At 32.5% G+C, this 25,439-nt stretch overlaps 1 protein-coding gene across 1 annotated transcript in view; it reads right to left on the bottom strand.

Annotated features, from left to right (window-relative positions):
• Nucleotides 1-24,077, bottom strand: part of LOC133185539 (protein O-mannosyl-transferase TMTC2-like) — a 35,773-nt gene extending 11,696 nt beyond the window's left edge. Inside the window, exons 1-4 of the mRNA XM_061320836.1 lie at nucleotides 23,912-24,077; nucleotides 8,627-9,212; nucleotides 3,134-3,992; nucleotides 1,458-1,572 (exon numbers count right to left, since the gene is read on the bottom strand). Coding sequence (XP_061176820.1) covers nucleotides 1,458-1,572; nucleotides 3,134-3,992; nucleotides 8,627-9,212; nucleotides 23,912-23,997 — 1,646 coding nt within the window. The 5' untranslated portion in view covers nucleotides 23,998-24,077. The remainder of the gene's footprint in view (nucleotides 1-1,457; nucleotides 1,573-3,133; nucleotides 3,993-8,626; nucleotides 9,213-23,911) is intronic.
• Between the last annotated feature and the right edge of the window lie 1,362 nt (nucleotides 24,078-25,439).

Here is a 25,439-nt window from a genome sequence, read left to right as displayed (position 1 = left end):
CCTTTCTGCAGCGTGTGTCTACTGAACTTATATTTATTATAGCTTCTCTTTTCTCTAACACAGGATCGATTATTCTCTGTAAAATCATTCGACCCTATCTTGCTTGACACAACACAAAAAATTTCAATATTTGTGTCATATCATTTCATATTTTATAGACTAAGTGAAAAAAACTATCACTGTTTTAAGCTACTATATTTAATAGTAGTCTTCACTGTATTGCACTGTATACCAAATTCTTTTTAAACTTCCCTCAATTCTGTAATTTACTTTTTAGGTCTTTCCACCTTTCTGTGGAAAGACCTATTGATTTTCTTCTGTTTATTATTATTATTATTCTTCTTCTTCTTATTATTATTTTTCTTCCGCTGATTTTTTGTTTCGACATTTATCGAAAAGATTTTTTGTTCATCGTAAAGGTCATAAAAAGTTATGAACAAATTTGACCCAACGCATATAACCTATGACCTCTTTCGCAGTTATTGCCCCTTTTGCTAGAAACCTTGTTATCGCTACTCCTCTGAAACCGTAAACCATAGAGGTACGAAACCTTCACCAATGTCTTCGACTAATTGAGGAGACTCTTCAATCTATTCATTACGAAAGGATTCGTTGAGCCCTTTTATGAGTTATTGCCCCTGAAAGTTTTTGAAGTTTATAATTAATGAAAAATTTTCAAAACGATAAGCCGTAGAGACATGAAACTAACTGCATTAGATTCCTTAACCCTAGACCTTGAAGTTTATGTCAAGGTCAAAGGTCAAGGTCATTCCAAATAAGAGAAATAAAGCTCTTTTTATAGCTCTTCTGTCTTTCAACATATACAGTACATCTTTGCATCTTTAATATGTACTTTTAAAACTATTTCAAAGATTTCAATCTTGTCCCCTTAGCTTAACCCTTTTAAAAGTTATTGCCCCTTGTGCAAAAAACCTTGTTATCGCTACTCCTCTGAAACCGTAAACCGCAGAGACACGAAACCTTCACTAATGTATTCAGTGTCTTTAGACACAACTTCAATCTATTCAGTGCGAAAGTATCCGATGACCCCTTATATGAGTTATCGCCCTTTAACGTCTTTGCGCTTACTAGTAAACCTTATAACTTTAAAGCTAAAAGTCGTAGAAGCATGGGGTTAATTGTAATGTGACCCTTGGCCTTTGACCTTGAATATTTGTTCAAGGTCAAAGGTCAAGGTCATTTCAAAATTTTTAAATTTTCATTTTTTCCATCTCTCAAGCCATTTCTGGTTTCTTTTGTATAAAAATAAAGAGTAGAGAGTTAAATATGAAGAATATATGAAATTTAAAGGTGGAAAGACCTCTAATTGTTCGAGAACAATTAGTCTACTAGTTCTTCTTTTTTTTTTTTTACTGATTTCATATGTACTCTATTTTATTATTTGTGTATTAAGGAATGACCCTGCTATAATACACTGCAATAGCTGAGGTTCTTACAGATTGTAGTGTGTGTCGGCCATATTGCCCCGGTGTTTGAGGGCATTCCTATATGCCTGTTCTGCCTCCATCTTCTTTCCCTGTTGATTCCAGACATTGGCCAGGTTACCCCAAGCTGGAAAATAAATATCATGCACATTAAACATGTATATATTATGACTGTATCATGTGTAAATGGAAGGGAGAAAAATATGATGGACCAGACCAATATACAAACTCCAAACAGGCACTCCCCCAACTAAGCCATCATCAAACTGCCAGAACATTTCCTCGTAAGATGTTTTCCCCACCCACAAAATAAAGAAGCCAGGCGCACATTGACAAACCCTTTACCTGAAATCCATAGTCAAGGCCATGAGACACAAAATGTAACAAGAAGAAAATGAGCATTCAAATCCACTGAACTCTATACCAAGTCCTCTTTCAAATAAGGTTGAAGTTGAACTTAATTAATTATCTCAAACATTGATATCTTGAATACCATAATATGAAGAAGTAAATTGGAAGTCCCAACTTCCCAACTAAGTTTTTCTTCACTCATTTTAACCTCAATATCTCGAACCCTCAGATAAGTTCAAGTTTTTTCTCAGTTTGAGATAACAAGGTTTGACTGTATTTCAACGATTAAGAACTGAAAATTCCTTATTTTAAATGGATTATATGAAATATTAAAGAATTAACATGATTAATAGAGCTGACGTCTGACACCCAGATGGCTGTGGAGTTTTAAAAGTTTCAACCAATAAGATTGATTCACCTTGTCTACGAGAATAGTTATAACACAGACCAACAGATGTCACTCTGTATATAACTGATCAACCAATCCATTTGTTATATTACACAGAACAGCAGATATGTCACTTTATATCACAACTAATGTCAATCAACTTTTATGCTGTTTCTTCTGCATCATCAGCTAATGGAAGAATTCTACCCTACAGCCAAACTTAAAAGTGCAGCACACTAAGAAAAATTTTCTATCAACACCTACAAAATCTGCTCAGTATTTCAGTATCTGCAAGCCTAGATATCCATATAGCCATGTGTTCTATCAGTGACTCAGGTCTTAAAAGGTCAGGCTTCAGGAAAAAATTTAGGGACTGAATGTTTACTAAAAATCAGAAGGAGGGATTTACTGGATTATTTTTTGTTTCCTGCAGAAAATTCAAAATGTATTTTGTCTTTTTTCTTTTCAAGTTTATCCTGCCTTATGTCCATGATTTCCAGTAGTTATAACATGCAACACACTAAAGTCCCATATAAAATAAAATGGTAAATATGAAACAATATGAATAAAATTGTTTGTCAAAGACAGAAGAACTCTATAGACTATGCTCTGATAAATGGCTCTCCAAGGAACGGTACATGTGCCCTCTGATCAAAAAGGAAATTCTACAGAACTGTTTACTCCAAAAACTTGATGTTGTATTGACAGCTTAATAAGGTGGTAATATTTACATAAAAGACCTATAACAATGGGTCTTGCAAAAGGCATGCAGATCCATTCCTTTGTTTTTTATAATTTATATGGCAGATTTACTTTAATAAACAATGAAATTTCCTTGAGCATGATATTTTTTATGCTGTTTGGATTATCTTTAACCTTAAATTCTATTTTGAATTTTCTTACACCAATATTTATCATCATAAATGAATGTATAATGTTAAATGTTCACCTTTAGCGGGGTTGGTAGACAGTCCAGAACTGTACAAGTTCTCCTCGGATTGCCAAACTCTGTTTCGGAGAAACGTCCTGCCAGAAAGCATTAACAACAGAAGTCCTACACTTCCCAGAATGCACTTCTTCTTCACTTCGTCACTTTTGTATTTTTTATATAAACTATTAGCACCATGAGCCACTAGAAGACAAAATCCCATACTAGGAATATAAAGCACTCGCTCTGCAATCACAAATCCAACATAGAAGAATAAATTTGTTGCTGGAATGAAAGGAAATACCATCAGAGATAATGAGATAATTAAGATGTCTTGAGACTTGTAGATTGTGGATCCCCCCTCCACTGGATCCTCCTCACTGCCTGTTGAACTGTTGGATCCTCGCCGGGAATGTTTATGACGTTTGCCATTATGACTATTTTTTTGACTGCTATGGTTCCCGTGATGTGACACACCATTACCATTCAGATGTGGTTTCACCAGTGGAGATGTTTGACTACTAAACTGACTGGTTTTGTGTAAATAAGTCAATAAATTTGAAGAAACATAAAATAAAATTGCGTAAAATACAATAGAAAATACATTGCGTATATCTCCAATGGACTCGACCAATGGAATTGCATCCATGGACCAATCAAAACTGAGCACTCGTGGACACAACAGGATCCACATGTTGTACACCGGAAGTAAAATGTATGTAAGAAATCGCGTAACTATGGAGTCAGAATCTGCAGCAGGATTATCGGAGGGTGCAAACTCCGGGGGTTTATTTCCCATGAACATGATTCGGAATGCCACCAGGAGAATTCCTATCACAGCTAGATATAGGATTCCCTCTCTAATCTTTCTGTTTCCCAACTACAAAAGTGAATAATCTTTTCATTATGAATATATGAACAAGATGATATAATGCACATTCAATATCATCATAAAGAAGGTGATATATTACACAGGTACTTGGGTCTTGGTTTATAAATATGCATGTGCCTTATTGATATGTAAAAAAAAAAAAGGTAAAGGGTGTTGCAACAAACATGTCCCAACTTTGGATGTCTATAATTTTGCACAATTATAAAATATTTACAAAACAACAACTGTATTTCATAGTTTGTTTTCCCTCAATATATTATGATATAAACACAATTCAATAAAAGGTCGTAATTGTTTATTTTAAGTTTTAATTACCTCATCAAAATTCAGGTGGTTTTTTTTTTTTAATGGATAATAAAGTAGATCTCTGTATTGGTTTTGTTAAACTCAGTACTTTGCAAATGGAAATCTCTATTCTACTGAAAAGGATTTTTAGAAAGAAGTACCCAGATGAGAAGCATATTTCTGGGAAACCGATTTTTCAAATGGTGTCAAAATGTGAGCAATATGTGACTTAAGAAACAAAATTTGTCTGCGACTTCAACAGTCATTTGGAACACTTAATAAAATACATGTACATAAATTGAAAGCCGCCTACATAAGGTCCATATTTTAAAAATCCCTGTCTTTACTTATAAATGATCCAGTTTTATTTAAAGTTTCCTTTCATAAATACTTCATAACTTCTATATATATGAAAACTGCAAAGTCGGGAAATCAGACCTGTTTACCCAAATTGTTGTCTTTCAGTATTTTTCATTAGATTTGTCAGTGAGATTTGGCATTTGCCCGTAAGATTTCACTTTTCATCGACTGTACATATATAACTAGAAAACAACTATTTTTCTGATTACCAAAACATGGTTTAATAACAAAGCATTTCATACACTGCTCTCTTTTGAATAATTCTGTCATTTTTTAAACCACTGCGTTTTGGCAACTTAAATGTTTGAAATTTTTCTCTTCTTTAGCGATTAAAAAGTGAGACAGATAACGAAAACTAATTGCTAAAATCCATATGAACGGATTTCCGTATTTTCTTTATAGCAAAACGTAAGAGTCAGACGTATTTTGGACTGAAAATCCGTACAAAATACGGCGAAATCGCAAGAGTAAACAGGTCTGGGACATGTTTGCTGATCGAAACACCCTGTACATACATAAGACCCAAGTACCTGTGATATATATATTACATAAAAATGCTCCCAATAGCAAATGTTAATAATTTATACATAATATGAAACTCTTTCATTTCTTTAACTTGCATTGCTTCAATGAGTGAAAACAAAATAATAAATATTCTTGATCTACTTAAATCCAGAAATAATAAGGGGAGGAGGGAGGCTTTACTCAGTAGAATGTATACCTATAGTCCACATGTAATGCATAATGTCAGCAAGGGACATAACTTTTACTTTAATCTTTTTTTTGTAATCTAGTTTTATCGCATTTCTTGGAATATTATCATCCTTCAAACTTAATATCTGTCTGAACTGAACTTTATATAAGTTTATCTCTGGTAAACATAACTGTACTCTGTACAGAGCTGCTAATTTGACAAAAATCTGTAACTAATCATCACTATTTTCCCGAGATAAATATTCATTTTATCATAATAAAGTAGGGTGAATGGTGTATATAAATAACAAGTAATGGACACAAGTTTATCATTTTGATTGCCAATAAAGCACAGCCATATAAACAACTTAATCCTTTATAAACAGTTAACATATTTCTTGCCCCTGATGTTTGAAGCACTTAATAGAACAAGTATTTGAGTAGAAAATTTTAAAACTGACAGTGCGAGTAATGATGTTCTACTTTTATAATTTTCAACAGTAAAGTACAAAATAATTATACACAGCTGTGACAAAATTGCTAAGTGGAGAAATATATCACAACCCTTTGGTCATTAAATAAACTCTAACACTGTCATCACCTTTGTTCAACTGATCAAAAAAATTTACGCATCACGAAAAAAGCACAAAGGAGCAGCAAAATTAACATTACGTATTAATTTCCAATTACATGGCCATGTAAACTTCAAATGGCAAAATTTCATATCCAACCAAATACACTTCATTTAGCCTCTTGGATCTCATCTCGTTTGCAGATCTAAGTAAATATTTATTGTTCAAAATAGGTTTAGTGAGAAGAAAACGAAACACTTGCCAGTGAAAAAAGGTGCTTAAAGGCAAAGCAGCCATTGGAACAATGAATTTTCTAATAAATATGAAACTCTTTAGAAATGAAGGTAAAAACTGGCTGCTGAACATAATAAAATAAAATTATTCCTTAAATCATTGAAAAAGTTTCAAACAAAATGATCTAAAGATTTCGCTAGTCTTTTATTTTGAGAAGAGTAATTATGTAACAGTTTGCTATAAGGTGTCCACAAAATATTGACATGGCCACCCTATCTTCAATTCTAGAAAAAAAATCAATTAACAGGGCTGTGCTATTATTTGGCAGGTTACATGAAACACACCAAACATAGCCAGGATCCTAGGCTTTAAAATATTTCCAAAAAGAATAAAAAGCTATTTATAAAATATTTCATTAACTGGATGCTAATTGACTATTCATCTTTGAAGCCGAATTCATCATCTAAAACAACATTATTTCCACTGTATTAAAAGGTGTATATCAGGACTTATATTTGTTTTCTAGGAGACTTTTTGTTGATCTTTCCACCCCCTCCCCACTTATAAATCTGGTACTACATTAAGCAATAATCTAGGAGTAATATACAATAACATCTTAAAAATCCATGCCTCAGTAGCTAACAACACGTACACCACCATGATAATAAACTCTCTAGAATTTATCTTTAAAAAAAAGTAGCAAAATTTATGAATTATATCTTTAGAAGAAAAAACTACCAAAGAATTTTGATTTTCAACACATATAATCACTAATCAGTAAAATTGGAAATAATAAATGAATTTTATAAAACAGGCAACAAATTTATTATGCCAAAAAAAAGAACAAACAAACAAACAAAACAAAACAAATTATAAAAATAATGTGGTGCATTTCACATGGGGCTATTGCATAGCAATTCTGTCTCCTGTATTGCATTTATTTAAGGAATAACTATCTAATATTTTGGATTCATGATGTGATCAATCGAGTGGCTTGAGTGATAATTTGCATAAACGCCAAAGGCATTTATGCATAAAATTATCACACAAGCCAATCGATTGATCATCGTCATGAATCCAAAAAATCTGACAGTTATTCCTTATATTTACATGCTCCTGATTCTGCAAATTCCCGTGCTAATAGCCCCGCTTCTGTCTTTATTTGTCCCGCCCCGCACGTGATTTTTTTTAACCACGCCTATCGATGAACCAGTAGATTTATGTAGAAATAAAGTATTTTTACAATTTGTAATTTTATCTCGGACAAAGACATTGGAAATGTAAATATATAAAGCTAGATCTCAAGGGCCATAACTCTTGATTAATTTGTCTATCTATTGGGTCATACTCAATCCAAAGTTTTATTACAACAGAAATTCTACACTTATCAATCACTTTTGTAAGTCAGCGTGACTTTTCCAGTATCTTCTTTAATCCTATCATGGAGGGATATTTTATTACAAAGTAAAGGCAGGCGGGAAACCTGACATTAATTTCAGGTGATCAGTCAAACACTTTTAGCCCTGTACAAGATTAAACTCATTTTATGATATCACTATCTAATAAAGTGAATGTTAATTTTACAGTTAAACAAATTTATCAAGGATTTTCACCGATTACTCTCACCTGAATTAAAAGTTACAGATGTCAATTAGGTACTGAGTTGATATATAGATATATTGTTTGTTGGGGGTAATACATACAGGTAATCTTGTCCAAAATGTACAAAGGTTGCCAATGCAGGTTTTCGTTAAGACCACATATATAGGAAATACCCATCAAAGGGTTTAGCAACTAAGGATTTATGAAGAATTACTCTTCCACAACACATGGAGGCAATAGAAATATTTTGACAAAAAACAAGTTGGATAAATTCTTAAAATGCAATTTTTCAGGCTTTGCTGCCCTATAGCTCTAGACAACTTATTCCCAGCTTCTAGCTTCTCTAATCCAAAGGATCACAAGTTTTCTGACATTTGATCAATAAGTTTGTTCTCATTTCTTGATAGAAGAATGGAGTTAAAAAAAAACTTTGGCTCGCATTTGGGAAGTTTTAATATCAAGGGGAACATGTCCAAGTGCAGTTTTTTGAGCACTTCAGCAGAAATAATGGGGTGAAAGGCTGTGTTTGGGAGTTAATTCTCTTCAATCAATGAAGAAATTCCTTATTTAATGTGAGCATTAGACTTGCCTTTAAATTCTTCATTGCAGGATTTTGATTATTTTTCTTTTTTTTACATTTTAAATTTTTCATCAATCATGCTTGTTTTCAAGTGACAAATGACATAAACAGCCAGACAATTGCAATTTTAAATTGCCCTGCAGCATGAAATTTCTTATTCCATTCCACTCTCTTACTACTGTCAATTAAGCACTGCATCACAATATATCAAGTTATCTCCCTTCCCTACAGGCAAAATGAAGATACAATTTAATAAACAGTAAATAATGATTCAGACAGACTGAATATCAACTTACCCATCGAAATGAAAGAATGTCTGCAATTTGAACTTTGTTGTGAACAAACAAGTCATATGTAGCACATACAGCAATGACAGTGACCCCCTGTTCTTTTGTGAGCATGCTCGCTGTTGTAAATATGGCTGTACCTACAATGTACATCAGCCCCCAAAAGGGGGGACCACTCTCTGTCACATGTTCTCTATATTTCACATACTGTATATAACATAACAAGGAAAGGAGGAAAAACAGACAGGCCCCAACATCGGCCCGTCCTACAATTCCTGCTACGGCTTCAGTGTGGACAGGATGTGCCGCAAATAGCAATCCTGCAGCGAATGTTGGAAAATCATCCCGCAGAAAAATTCTTGCTAATTTTGTGAAAACTGCTGTAACTATGACATGGAGTAGAATATTTCCGAGGTGGTAACCCCAGGGACTGAATTCTCCAAGGTAATAATTTAGTCTGAAGGAAAGAACACATAGTGGTCTGTACGACTTGTGAGATCCACTGTGGGTGAGCGGGGTTCCCCAGAAATCATCGTAGAACAAGTTAATAAGTGGAGTCTCTGGCAACAAGTCCTGGTTCTTTTTTATGGCACGACTGAAAAAAAAAGAAAATATATTAATGAAGTCTCAAAATTTTCATGACAACAACAAAAGTTTAATGAAGTTCAATTTGCCAACGGAAATGTGACAAAATTATCTTATTATACAAATTAAAAATTTTCAACATCTTTTTTGTTAATTAAGAGACAGGTTGTCATTATCATAAAGTGATATATGCTTCATTATTCTTGAGTTTATTATGAGAATATTTACATGAATTAATATAAATCTTTGTTGACAAACATGCTCATGTAATGCACACTTCACAGCATGAGGTTAATATTAGTGATAATTTTTTAGATAAAGTAATTTTTAATGAACCGTAACACTGCAAAAATAACAACCTGTGTTATTTTAATTGAAATTTTAACAATTTTAATATGTCAGAATACATAACTTCAATATTTGTCATGTGTTGTATTTGTTTGGGCAGACTGTCATTCAGATACAGCTCGCTTTATCCTGTCCAGACACCTAACATGACCCGGCGGCTTAACACGTTTGTCTGGAGTTAACTTTTTCTGCGGTTCCAGAAATATGTTTGGTTAAAAACTGTTTGCAATTCAATTCCTCAAGTACCTGGACAAGATGTTTGCAAGCTTTAATTCAAACAATATTAAAAATATTTTGTGTACAAGATTAGAAAACTGTGTTTTTAGTACACAAGGAATTCTTTTTTTGAAAACCTAAACACAAAGTAACCCATTAGATGAAAAATATCCTGATCTTATGGAAAGAAGAGATAAAAGGTGGGACTTGAGACCAGACCATGGAAAACACCTTTAATAAGAGTGCAAACAAAGTCAAACTTTGGATTAGACAATCAAACCTGCATTTAGAAAGACCCTACTCCCAGCAATGTTGAAATTACTAATGTATGTTTGTGTCAACACAAGTGGCCGGCCAATTTCTGGAGTCCAAAAGTGTGAAAGCTGTGTAAGGACTTAACAGAGAAACAACAAAGCATTCTTGGAAGGTGGCATATTCGGAATCAGAAAACACGAATTGTCACACTTTAAAGTACACAAAATGTTTACTTTTACAGAAAAAGAAAGTTAAAGACAACAAATCACATAAAAGGCTCTTCCTGTCTGGGTTCCAGAAAATGACTGCCCTTTTATTTTTTTCTTAATTTTATATTCGCAAAGCTTTGATGAATAAATCCTGTTGATTTTTAGGTTTCTATAGGAATTCAATAAGAAAGAGACATAAGGCTTTGTCACTGTAACAAATAAGGTAATGAAATGGCATCCTCAGATTCCCCATAATAAAAGATTCATATCAAATGCATGGAAAGGAATGATAATCAATTCAGATATTGAATCTGTCTGTGAAATGTCTAGTCCGACAAGATTGACCCTTACACCGGGCTCCTGTGCTGGTAAGACAGAAAATGGCCAACTGCAAATGCATAATTCGCATATTTCATTTGTGTTACAATAAACTACTAACAGTAACACTTAAGATATATATATCTCCATAATACCTACATATGTGCACAAACCTGTATGTTTTAATAATGTTCAGAGCAAAATGTTAAAAGTAATGAGAAAATCTATATAGGATCAATTTGGAGAGAGCAAATTTGAAAATCCATTTTACTGAATACTCATTAATAATGGTGTACATGTATGTATCTTTTATCCTGCAGCTAAATTTGATGTCCTTTGTTGCCTGAATGATGAGAAAATCTTCAGGGTTTATCATTAGTTACATTTATGTACCTCTATATCTAGTTTCCTGAGTTAAAATTCATTGTCACCAATGATGAGAAAATCTATAAGATCGGTAGGGGAAATTTAACAATCGATTTAACAGTGAATTATCTGTGTCGGGATCAAATTGTCCTGTAGCATTCTGACCACATGCTGCACCTGAATTATAACCGAGAGGCCTATATTCCATGGTAACAGATGACCCCTGAATAACATGGCTAATATTTGCTCAATTGTAAAAGTTCTCGTGCATATTTGAAGAAGGACTGTTTACAGGTACTTTTAGCTGTATTTGCTTGAGCAAATTTATGACTATTGTAAATAATCTGAAATGCACTTTTTATCCATCTAAAGAGGTGTAAAGATATGTTTTTTTACGTGAAATTGCCACCTCTGACAGATTAAGACTTTCGATATTTACCCTTTCCTGTAAAGGCTGATATTTTCGTCGCCAAAAACAAGGAAGGACGTGTTCCAAGTGGCACTCCCTTCAGTGGGAACGTCAAATTTTGAAAATTTATGCATCTACTAAACAATTTCATATGCATTGGGTAGTGTAATCAGTTCTCAAGACAAATAGTCTTATCAATTAAATTTATGATAGTCTGACACATTAAGACTACATTAAAAGAGAATGGTCATAACTTTGGAATATATCAAACAGAATTATTTACTCAAAACTTTGATACCCACCTCATCAAATAAGCTTAAAATGATAAAATGTCTTAGCAAAATTCAATTACGATACCCACTGCAATACAGATAAAATATCAAATACATTAAAAAATTATAGGATCTTCCATCAAACCCCTTCTGTTTCAATATCACAACTTCTTGTATTCATTTTTCTTACACTCCTGAATGGGAACGTTTAGCAAAAATTAAAAGGTTGCATATTGCTATGAACATTATTTTGAAATCTTTTATTCAATATTGCTAATCAAAATATTTCCCCTTTCGAATCAAGAAAGATTCAGTTACCTAGCTTTACATTTATTCTATTTAATTCAACTGTCAAGTCAATTAATATTCACAAGTCATGGATTTTAAATTTTCCTCTGTCTAGTTGAGACCTTTTAAAAAATGACAAGGTTTTTTAAAATTCAATATCATATTTCAAACGTGTGGAATAGTTGATATTCTAGTATGTTTAAGCTTAGACTCGGTTAACCATGACATTGGACTACTAAAGAAAGCATAAAATTTACTCCTAATCCCACAAGCTCACTATTAAATTGTCACTCAGAATGGGGAAAATTCCTCCAAATTTGCGTACCAATAATGGCCACCTGGATACCTGCTTTGAATCTCCGACATGGATTTTCACGATGTGCACTCACCTACGGTTAACTATTTTGACAATATGTAATCAACTGGTGATACGTATGCTAATTAGTGTTACAGCCGTCTGTACTCTCTTTGTAAATATACAGACAACTCTGAGAGATTTATCCTTAATGTATTATTAAATACATTGCAGACTCTTCTTTTTTTTCTTTCTTTTCTTTTTTTTTAAGATTTCAATTTCTACTGAGAAAAAAAGTAAAACTAATATCTCATCCTTTTAGATCCCTCCTCAAGGTCACTACACTTTCACTGTTAATAATCACAATTTTTACTATACATGTATATCAATGAAATTTGTTAAGTCATGTCTTCCAAAAAAAAAAAAATATTTGAAAGGGGAATCAATTTTTCTTTTTTAAAAAAAAGAAAAAAAAATAGGTCAAATCAATTACAGTAAACTGTAAAGTCTGTGGATTTTCTAATGCACATGCAGTGAATAGGATTAAAGGCAATAGATAACAGAATTGCACTGTCACTCTACCCCGGGGACTTTGTACAGGTCACAGGTCAAGAATTAGAAAAGACAGATTGCATGATGTGTCTAACGCAAAGCATGTCGATAAAAAAGAATATTCAAAATAACTGCATAACTCAAGTGAATGCCAATGCCAATTGTACAAAACAATATTGCAAGTTTACCTTTGAGTTATGCAGACCCTCTATTTTTTTTTTTTTAATGTAACAATTGCCAAAAAAGACAAAATTCATTTTAAGGAATTTTATAATTACATTAAAAAAATCAGAGGTATTGCAATTTTACTGAATTTTTTAACACAGTAAATACAGTAGATGTTAAAATTTCTTTTTTCCAAATTATCAAACTCCAAAAAAGCATGGACTTTAGTCACAATACATACATTTTCCTGTATATGGCAACAAACTGTCATATTGATGCAATATCAATATTTACTGGTATTCAAACATCAATTTATCTGAATAAAATAAAACAAAAACTTTCTGTATCTGCAGATCAAACTGAAATGGGGGACAAATCAGAATCTGATAGAAGCCTGGCTCCATGAACTGTTGATCAAGGGTGTGCACTATGCATCATGTCACTGTGATAATGAATAAAGCAGGGAGCACATCGGCAACTTAATAGAATTGTACCATCATCAAAATGGTCAAATATTTCAACCCTAGCTTCTGTCCAACATTGCCTGTCTTCCAGACTTTTAGAGTAAATTTACTCTCCAATTCTGTTCCTAACGACTCTATTTTTTCACATTGTTTTTACCTGTGTCAAGAATTGCATTAAGAGTAACTGTATTCTTTGATGACTAGACTCCCTCTAGAATATGATTGATTTTATGTAAATAGTCATTATGATGTGTCTACAGGCAACACACCTTTTGAAGTAAGAGCCTAGTTTAACTTTAAAATGTAGATATATGTAAATAATTGATATCAAAACTGTTACACATCTGTTTCCCATTGTCCTTAAACACTTATACACATTTTTTTTTTCATAATTTTCAAAGCTTTGAATATATATACATGTATATATTTTTTTTTCCGACCAGAAGTTTTTCAGAACTTATTTTGCTCACAACATATTCTCTTTTTCATTTTAGGTTTTTCTTTGTTTATAGAACATTTTCATTGTTTATTCAAATCAGTTTAAGCTCTATCTGTGATTGCCCTTCTATTTTCAGGTCCATTCTTTAAATCACTGTTCTGATGACATTTTAAAGCCCCCGACTGCACCTTTGGCCACACATTACCTTTATCTTTAGCATTTAAAATTATTTGTTTATGAAAGATCTTAGCTTGTCTTTCTGGACAAGCACCTGATCATGTCGGGGTTCATAATCCCCTACCTCGGGTCATATTGTGTGGTGTTTCATGGGATAATGTCTCAAAACTATATAAGTTTATGACCAGGTGCAGAATATTTAAGTGGACCACCAGTCCAGTCTCACTCTAATACTTCACACCTGAAAAAAATTTAATGATGACAATTAATTGTCTCTGTTTTTATCTACCAGAATAAATAATATGAGAATTAATAAGGCCAGTATAGAATATACAGTCCCTGAAACGTTCTACTTTCCCATTTTTCCGTTCGCTCACCGTTCGTTCAGCGTGCGTTCACCGTGCGTTCACCGTTCGCTCTCCGTTCACAGTTTTGCGTTCACCGTTCACCGTGCGCTCGCGTTCACCGTTCACAAAGCGTTCAGCGTTCGCTCTTCGTTCCGTTCACTTTGCGTTCAGCGTTCACCTATCGTTCAGTTGTCATTGCCATTCGGAACTCCCAAGTGAAAGGACTTATCTTTTTGTAGGTAAGGAGTAAGGGATTTTTTAATTTAATACTAACATATCGTGTTTGAAGAATCATTATTTCATGGGGGAAAAATCTAAGATATATATTTTTATTATTCTAACTTAGCTATTAGGTTATTTATTAAATTACTCTGGAAAAAAAATGTTGTTATAAGCACATCCTGTACCTATGTAGAACGATGCTGAAATATTAAATTTAACTAAGGCCAATGTGCAAATACTTCAAGCACTGCAACATTTTGATGTTTTGTTAAAGACGACAAATCGTTAATGGAGATATAATTATCCAAGTCAAATAATTACGCAGCAAAATTACGAAAATATTTATTTCTAATGCGTTTTTTTTTTAATTCAATTACAACAGAAAGTATGATAGAACTAGTTCTGAGAGTTATACATAGTACTGCGGATATCCTGCTAATTTATTATCTTTGGAGCGAATTAAATTGATAGTGTGTTTAAAGGAAATATTTATTTAAAATGTAATGCACTACAGAATATTCGCTACTATAATACATGTATGTAAAGTCTATAGTTATAGAGAAAAAAATCTTTCTTCACCGTAACTTTATATGTTTGCTATTCGATATAATTAATACCCCCCCCCCCTTTTCCCCTAAATCGGTTACTTAGTCAGTACTGTATTTCCAGAAAATCTTAATTAACCTGTTAAAAAAAAGTTAAGGTCTTTTTTAGAACAAAAATTTCAGTCTCAAAACAAACATGCATCTAAAAAAGTCACAAAACAAAAGTAGTTCAAAATGTACACGTGTCGGCGGTGGTATTTGAAATTGGCAGAGTATGTTTCAAATTCAAGTGTTAATGCCCAATATATTTTATTCACTAATTATTCAAATGTTGCTGTCAAATCTAGAAATGATAAAAATAAATGTTATAACTTGTTGGAAATACTCGCACTTCGTCTTCGATGTGACGAAACTTTCACACCTGCACAGTGTCGAATGATTTTGATTGACAGGACAAGCACGTGGACTTCGTGTGAACTTGAAGCAGGAAAATAAAAACGAGTAATACTGTCAAACAGATGGATATGATTTGTTGATTAAAAAAAAGTTACTTTCACTGTCTAATATATTTAGAAAAAAATATCAGAGTTATTGTTTGATATAGGTGCAAACATTTAGTGAAGCCTGAAAGGAAAGGGGGGGCTGAAACGGAATCTCTCTCTCTCTCTCATTTGTCTGTTTGATAAAAATTATAACAGCATATTACTTAAATATCAAGTTCTGAAAATTGAATTTATAACAAATAATATGAATATGTATCTTTGTATTATCTTGTCTGAGTATAATCACGGCCATCTACAGATACATGTAGAAGTCTGCTCAATAAATCATCATGAAAAATAGAAATGACACATAATATATTATTGTATTAAACATTTAAAATACGAGCGTATAAATGCAAAACGTCCACTGACCTTTGTAATTAATTTTTTTTATTACTTTACATGAAATCGCCTTGACACGGAGATAAATATATGAATGGATGTTACAATCGCTTTAATCCATTCTATAAGTCAGAAGTTTTCTCTGATTTGTTATCAAATAAGAATAAACATTTTTATTTTCCAACTAAAAAAATATCTTTTATACTTCAGCGTTCGGCAACAATTGCAATGTTTTAATGCGTTAAAAATCGTGTGATTAAAAACTTAATGTGCATGAATCGTCTCTCTTAGGACAATTTTGGAGAATTTATTTTATTGACTTATTTATTCATTCATTTATTGGTTTACTTATTTATTTATTTTTTTTTTTTTTTTTGGGCACCTGACATTATAATACAATAAAATAGTTTCAATGCAAGGAAAAGATCAGAGGCATTCCGAATATATCGTTCATCTTGCGTTCACCGTTCGTTCACCGTTCACTTTGCGTTCGCGTTTGCGCTCCGTTCGCGTTCTGCGTTCGCTCACCGTTCACCGTTCACACATCGTTCACCAAGTTGCGTTCAGCGTTCACACATCGTTCACTCACCGTTCGCTCAGCGTTCGTTCACCGTTCGTTCAGCGTTCGCTCACCGTTCAAGTGGGAAAGTAGAACGTTTCAGGGACTGTATTAATGCCCTGACCTCCAAAAAAATCATGGCAATGATAAATAGTGGAAAAAATTCTTTGACTTTACCTAGATTCTCATGAGGTATTGATAATATCATATGTAAACAAGAAATCTGGTTTATAACAGACTTTAATGACAAGTGGAAGTCAAAGCTTGCAGAATTATCCCAAACTTTAAAGTACAAGAACAGACAGCGTTACAGTTCTTGTACCTGAGCGTATTGGCACCGACTCTCCCTCATAGAGATAAACACTGAGTACCACTCGGGTTTCTTGTAAAACCACTCAAGGGCAGACAGCGAGTTTGTCAGGGAATTAAAGGGCTGGGGACTAGACAAGGGCTCACTCAAGTCTGTGATTGATTACCTGAAACCTGACCCACAAAGTCAAACATGATAGATGAACATTTGGTCCAAGACAAAAAGCCCTCCATCATTCCATATTGATCTCCCTATTTTGTCATCAGGGAAAATGATACGTTAATTCTATGACGTTTTTGTAAACTTTCATATTCACATAATTTGCATGTGATTATGGGTTAAAATTCAAGTGTTTCTGAGGCATTGAATGTCTACAACATTCCCCTTAATTCACCATGTTCACTACAGTTTACACATTTGAATATTTACAATCAAGTATGATAATAATAATCAGTAATAACAATTCTGTCTACCATTTGTGTTTGCAAAAATGTTTCCAGAATTTAGCCTGAAAGCAGTGAACAATACATTATGTAAGCATGCAGTGCAGTGCTTTGATTTCAAAAGAAAACATCCTCAGATAAAAATTTATCATGTTTTAATAACTGTTAGAATAATGCAGCACATATAAATTATTTCCGGTAATATGAAAATCTACATGTCTTTTTCTTGTCCTCACAACATTTCTACAAAAACAGACAAAGTGACATGGACACTACAAAAAAAAAAACTGTACGACCTTGTGGCTAATTGATTGTGTCAGCCAGTACAAAACCAAACAGAGGGGTACAAAAAATAAACCCCAGAGGAACGTAAATGGGGTCATATAAAATTTTTATAGTTCATCAGAAGTTCCATAACTGTCTTCTCATCCTGTTAAGAGTCTCTCTTAAAATAACACCATGATTTTCCTTGCATAGGGTTACCAAAATTGTCTTTCAGGGAAGAAATTGTATATCTTTACTCAAAAAATAATTACCGGCGGTATTTCACGACAAGATGATTACGAGGGTTGTTATGCTTTCAGGTGTTTGAGACTTGCAATCAATTCTCTGACACTTGCAATCTTAGTCTTCAAAAAGTTTGTTTACTATTGGACAATCAGATCTTAGACCATTGACAATGAATTTCTTGAGACAACAATAATGGGATAACCTTGCTTGAATTTCAACAATTTGTTTTCGAAAAGCAATCAGACTTTAACAATCGTTAAAGTACCCTAACAGATAAGATTCAGCCTGCTCAATCTACAGCTCACCACAGCAGGAAAACTTCAAAGTAAACATTTAATAATTAGCAATCTCTTAAGTTTCTCCCCTAATAACATGGATCAGTTCTTTATATATGCATACAGATCTTTGAAATAAGATTATTTCTAGCATTGGTGACTGCAGTTTCTAAACATTATCTGATTCCCTCTATATAACAAGAGATACCTATCATACAACCTAACTACTGTTTCTTATTTCTGTTCAACTTCATAAATATTTATCATTTTGTTGGTGGCAGTTTGGGATAGATGGGTACAACTATGGGGAATTAATAGAGCATCACTGAAATGAAAAGAGATTCTCAAAAAGAATATTGAATAACAGTTAGAGGTGATACTTTCTGTAATTTTCCTACAACTTATCAACAAGTATGGAAATAAAATGAGTCTTGCAAAAGACAGAAAAAGACTTTCTCTTTTTAATATATTTTTTTTTACTTCAGGAGAGCTCATGCTCTATCATGGGGATGTCAGATTACATGTCCCTGTATAAGAACACTTGAGAAATAACTTGCTACAAGATCTAATTCTGGGAGATTTTCGGTAAATCCTAGTTTTGCTGGTGTTTCCACAATAAGGGCCTGTTGTGTAAATCTCAATAAGACTTATAATCTTGCCTCATATTGCACTTCTGCGGAATGACCTGATTTCTGAAATAAAGGCTGTGTACCTAAAATAATTCAAGGGAAGTGACTCTCATCCAACAGTAAATACATAAATTCCCTAAAACAAAGGTGTTTTGGATAGATCAATGATTTTATTTCAAATTTTCTGTTAGAACTAGTTAAATTCCTAAATTTTGGGCATTCTTTGGCATTTAATGCAAATGCAAAAAAAAAAAAAAAAATGTTGATAAAAATGTCCAGTTTGAGACCAAATATCCGGCGGAAGAAATTTCAAATCTCCAAGTTCTGATTATTTAGTCGGTCACATGTATGCTAGAAGGAAGGTTATGTTCTCTTCTCTGATGATAATTGCTGATTGAACAATCTCAAAGATAAAAAAAAAATAACATCTGCTTTTTTTGGAACTAGTGTTAATCAACATGAATTTTAGAGATTAAGCAAATATTAACGAATTATTTTATATGGTGGAAAATCCAGTAGAGGTCATCTTGAAGACTAGCCAAGGGTTTATAATGGAGAGGAGAAGAGCAGATTGTAAATGGGCCAGCAAAGATGGGCGAAGTAAAATCAGACATTCTTTTTATAAAAACTAAAAAATTATGTGAATTTCACTACGGGGCAACATGTATGAACTTCTTGGTGCAAAAACTTAAATGCATCATTTCATTGTTATTGTTAAAATCACCTTTAAAATATTTTTGCAAATGTTAAATTACCATTACTCAATAAAAAACAGGTAAATATTATATCATACAAACCATTTACTACTTAATTCAACAACAAAATTATTCTCCATAATGGATTTTTTTTTTTTTTGAAATTTGTAATATAAAATTAATTTGAACCAACTCTCTGTTTATACCTGTGAGTTGATGGAAATTGGGTCCCATTTCTAGGTTAAAATAAACCTCCTGACATTTTTAAACTGTACTGCAGTCACCAGTATTTTTTTTTTTTTTTTTTAGTCCATAAAACTGATTTTAACTTGGTGAATATAGCAGTCATGACAGTATCTCCATATATAATTCAATAACGAACATTTTTCGCTCTAAAATAAACTGATGTTATCAAGCTTGTCTGTAATATTTTTAAGTGCTTTTAAAGTAAAAATGTTCATTTAAATAAAAACATGGGTCCTCAAGCAAAGAATATTCAGTATATTTAATAATGCATTTCTGTCTTCATTATGTAAAAGTTGAAGTTCAAATCATGTATTTTCATAAAGTGGAAAAAATAACTCATCCTTGACAAAAAGCTCTTTTAAGACAGTTAAAATCATGAAGTTGTGAATAAACAATGAGCAATACACTGTCTAAAAACTATAAAAAAAACACCATGGAAAGCATGTATTCACAAACTGGAAGGTTATGTGTGTTCTGAGTTAATTAAATTTTTATTACAATAATTTGCCAAACATGGTCAAAATTACATTTAGGCAGAATTTTGCCTCACATTTATCACATTTTGTTGAGAGCTTAGAGCTATGACTGTCACCAGAATATGAAACTGTTTACTACTGGGGAACCCTGTCATATCAATGTGATGCATGGACGCAAAGTATCCTACATTTATCACGTAAGACAGGTCTATGGTTTGAATCCTCAGCTGTGACCTATCGCGGTTCTAATTGGTGGTGGTCCAATGGTGGTACCAGGTGCCACCTCAAACCCTCCGCAGTAGAAATATGCATTTCCTTAACTATCTGCCTTACTAGTCTTCAAAAAACATAAATATCAACCATTTCTAAGGAAAACTATTGTACATACTTTTTTTGCTATTAATGAGGTTTATTTTTTCCATTATAGTGAACAACTGCAGTAAGCTAAACTGTTTAATATTACCAGACATCGATTATACTGCAGCCATTTTGAAATTTTTAACAAAAGTTGTGTAATATATTAAAAAGCCTTGGACTTGCGATTCAAAAGAAGTTTAACCTAACATAATGTCTGTAATCATTAGCGCAAGAGTCCTTTATGATTTCAGTGCACTGCATTTTGTAGAGTGAAAAGGGTCCAACATAATAAAAGAAATACATGCAAGGGTAAACTAAACAGATAGATCACTGCTAGGTCATTTTTGAAATTTAAATTCTTAAGAAATGTAATTGACAGGCACCCAAGATCCTATTGAACCAATGGAATACCTTACATTATAATAAATTAATAAATTTTTATCTCACTTTTTCTACAAGCATTTCAGACTTAAAATAAAATTTAAAGGGAGATTTTTGTTTTAATTATGGTAAGAAAACTCATCACATATATTTCATAATTTTTTCAAAAACTAATTTTAGCCCATTCACTATGGGTGGGATTTTGAATATTTACTGATCCACATATTGACTTTTCATAAACTGGTTTCAACAATTATACATTTAAGATTACTTCTTCAAATATTTTTATTAGTATTATCAAACCTAATTATTTGCTACCATTCATGCTTAATTAAATAAATTCAGTGCTTAAATATAACTTGTGTAAATATTCCTTTGATAAAAAAGATTGCCTGGTGCATCTTTATCAATCCAAAACATTTATAAAATCATATACTATCGCAAATAGAATTAAACTTCTCAGTAACTTTAGGAAATAAAACTCCCGGATCCTTTAGGCTTCGAGAGAGATTGAGCAAATGTTCGGACAATGAATCTAGCTCTAGCCTTTATGTGACCTGAACTTGCGATGTGGCTCTTATTTACCTTTTTTCTGTTTTGCATTGATCAGAATTCAGTCAGAGTTTACTCCCTAAGAGGGATATTTACTTATTAAACATCAAACTTAGTCCATCATTGAAAGAGAGTAAATATGGACCAAAAACTGTAAATCTTGAAGCCTCTTGTTTAAATATTCCTGAAAACCTGATACTCCACGAACCTCTCTGACCAGCTCTGCACCAATTAAATTCATCCTATCTGTTTGAGGTTTGGATTTTCATGAGTGTTAGACATTGAAAAAAAAAAAAAGAATCATTTCTAGGAGACATTTGTGTGGTCTTTTCCAAGGCATAAAACCTGTGGTATTTCTCAATTTAACACCCATTCTGTCTTTTATTTACTAAATTTATCATGCATTTCTTTTAAATGAAATCAACACAATATTTTTCATTTCAGTTTAAATTTAAATAAAAAATAAATTATAATTAAAATTGTGATATTTTTCAACAATTATTATAAAATTGACCATCATTGTTTTTAAATATTAATTTGATATTAAATGGTCAGTTTATCTGATAGCTTCAAAACCAGATAACAACAGTCATTTCTGTTAAAACCATTATGACCGATGACACAAGGTGCCCCTAGTGTTTCTTCAGTTCCAATGCTCTTATTTTCACAAGTACTTTACAACACTTTAACATTCTTTAGTATTTCAATAGACAAGCTAGTATTTACTCAATGTGGCGATTTCAGTTATGACGGCGAGTGATTTAAAAGCGGACACTTTTTATAATTGTTCGGGTAAAATTAACTGAAAGAGGTTACGCTAAGTTTGCATGATACGAATTCTATTGTTATTTATATTTCATTTAAACAATGATAGCTTGTCATCATTTTATCTCTGAATTTTCCCCCTTATCAAAGACGAAATCGGCCGATAGTCAGTAGGTGTAAATATTGCCCCTGTCAAATCATTGTCGCTATCTTCACAACGAGCAAAGGAATACACAATTCTACGATGGCCGATAGCGGCCGACAATTTACACTAACGTTATGTGTGTAACATGTACAGCATTTTCACTGAAAACTCACTGACACATTACACCTAAAAGGAAAAGTGTACAAAGTGTACAGTATAACAGCAAATTCCGTGTACACTCTACACCAAAGTTATGTGTGTAAAGTGTCAGAAAAACTTTCAGGTACACTCTACATCTAAAGGTGAAATCAAGATTCAAAACAGAACCAGACGTGTTTCTTTGTGTTGCTCCCGCAAGGTGCCTCTTGAAGTTCACATAGATCTGGCCCCAAGACCATAAACTGCGAATAGATTTAAGTCAAAATTTCAAACCAATATAACTTTTGAAATAATTTTGATATTGAAACCAAATTTTCATCATATATTTCAGTTTAAATGTTATATAAAATTGCAAATTTTTAAGCAACAACATTAAAAAAAAATTCAAGATACTAAAAAATCAAAATTTTGACTTAAGTTTATTCTCATTTTATGGTTTTGGGGCCTGAGGAAATGCTGGCAAATTAAGTTCTTTGGTAAATAATCAGTAAAGAGCAAAATTAGTATTTTATGAAAGGTTTAAAAGGGTCATCAATTAAATTACAGGTACTTAATCAAATCATGATAATAACTATCGAAAATGCTATTTAGGACACAGCTTGGAAAACGGATCAGTCTGCCAGTAGGAGAGGTACATCAGCATTCAAATTTTCCAGTCAAAAAATGGAAAGTGATAATTATCACACAATATAAAACAATTCTTGTTTTCATTTCACATTGTGTGAAAATGATTGTAAATATTACTGCTAAGTAAAAGAAAATGATTCACTTCATATATTTTGAAATGTATTAATATTATAACCTTTCATCCATATATTTACTAGAAACAAGATTTTTCACTTCCAGAACTATATGAACTGTTTGATATCTTCTACTGGACAGACGCATTTATTTAGCCATTTCCTTATAGCGAAAATATAAATAAAAATTACTCCAGGTTAATGTGAACATCAAGAGGCACTTTGAGGGAGCAGCACGATAAAGAAAATTGGATCTGTTTTGAATCTTGATATCACCTTTAGGTGTAGAGTGTACATGAAAGTTTTACTGACATTTTACACATAAACGTTGGTGTAGAGTGTACATGGAATTTGCTTTGACACTGTACATTTTGTACACTTTTCCTTTTGGGTGTAATGTGTCAGTGAGTTTTCATTGAAAATGCTGTACATGTTACACACATAACGTTAGTGTAAATTGACGGCCGCTATCGGCCATCGTACAATTCACATAAAATGAAATATGACACTTTAAAATTTCTTTCTCTTTAACAAACAAAAAAAAACATAGCTCAAGAGGTTCTCTTTGCAAGATCAAAATAACCGTACGAAGTCTATTTATAGATCGAAATACACATGTGCACGAGTTAGTAAATAAACACTGCAACTACTGAATTTTCGCGCAAAAAACGCGCACCTCATAACAATAGAGCATACCTGTCGTCATAAGCAAAATCAGCATCCAGGGAATTCAGGTATAAGACGAACGACACTGCACTGGAAATAAGAACCGCGAGGTCCATGTTTACACCTTTCCATCGCTTTCACTGACTGACTGAAGTTGCCGAGCCGGTAGTGTAAGTTTAACCCGTCCGCGCATGCTCTAGTGTGTCGATTGAAAAACTTGGAGGGGAGGGATTTAAAAGTTGTCAAACAACTTCAGAAGGATATCCCATTCATTGATTATTTGGAGATGTACACGTGGAATAAATGTTAAAAAAAATCCTCATATGGAATGGAATTTATTTTTCAAATTGATAATTCATTTTATTTTAAAGGTCTGAACAGTTTGCAAATCGTTGAGATTATCCAGGGAAAACCTAATTTATCAAATTATCATTTTGCAAATTTCAAATGATTCCTTATTTATAAAATACACGAGGAATTGTGTTCAAACTTGGATTAAATCATGGCTTTTATATCCCAGTAATTTTTTCATTTAGTTTGAAAATTCTTCTTCAATGAAATTCCTTGTAGTTATTCTAGTTTGTTGTTGTTTTTATTTTTATGTTTTAATTAGATCTATTTCTTTTCTTCTTTGCTTTGCATTAATTGTTTTGGTCGTGCTTTATTTTTTTTTATAATAATTTATTTATTCATAACAGTTTATTTATATTTTACTCATAGCCATTTTTAATCTGCATGATTATGTCTTCACTTAAATTTCTTTTGCAAATTGATGTCATATTTGTAGAGTAATTCATATTTTCTTCATGATACTTCGTTTAGATTACATCTGGAGATTTGGTTATTTACGACTATAATTTTTTAATACCACAAGAAATGGAAAAAAAAAATCGGAGAACCAACTAACCAGTCAGTGTCGCCACACAAAGGAGGATTGTCAAATCCGCAGAAATTTCAGCAGTGTCCGCTAAATCTCGCGAGATAAAATCTGTCTCCTTTCTATATTCCACGTACACACCATATAATTAATCAGGCATACTAATAGGTGGTAATTAGGAAATACAACTAATGCACCATTCGCACCTCGCACCCCATGGTACAACGACAAGAGAAGATAGTGAAGGACAAGCCTGTATGAAATATGATACAAAACTATTTATTTATTGTTTACTTTATCAGTGAGTTATAATGTACAAAACTATTTATTTACTCTTTACTTTATTAGTTTTTTTTTTAAAGGGATTCTCTAACGATTGGATATTCTTCAACGAGGAATAAAATAAATGATCTTTTTTAGTTTAAAAGTGATCATCTCCTTTACTTTTTAATTGTGGTTACTATATATGATAAAACTTCCGTATTTCATTATTTCATCAATTAATGTGGACATGTATATTCAGCGACAGCAGAATTTTTTCCCCCCGAATCTTACAATGTTTGATATTCAAAAGATCACTTATTTTATTTGGCTTTGTGATGTTTGCTTACATGTACAAGGAAATAAGTTGGTAATATAAATTAAGATAAATTTTGCTTATTTATTTATTTATTTTAATTG

The sequence above is a fragment of the Saccostrea echinata genome, unplaced genomic scaffold (genome assembly GCF_033153115.1).
Source record: "Saccostrea echinata isolate AGI-Se365-2 ecotype Australia unplaced genomic scaffold, CSIRO_AGI_Sech_v1 ptg000012l, whole genome shotgun sequence".
Classification (NCBI taxonomy): domain Eukaryota; kingdom Metazoa; phylum Mollusca; class Bivalvia; order Ostreida; family Ostreidae; genus Saccostrea; species Saccostrea echinata.
Note: the sequence above shows the minus strand (reverse complement) of the source record. Positions and strands in the feature narration are given on the sequence as shown.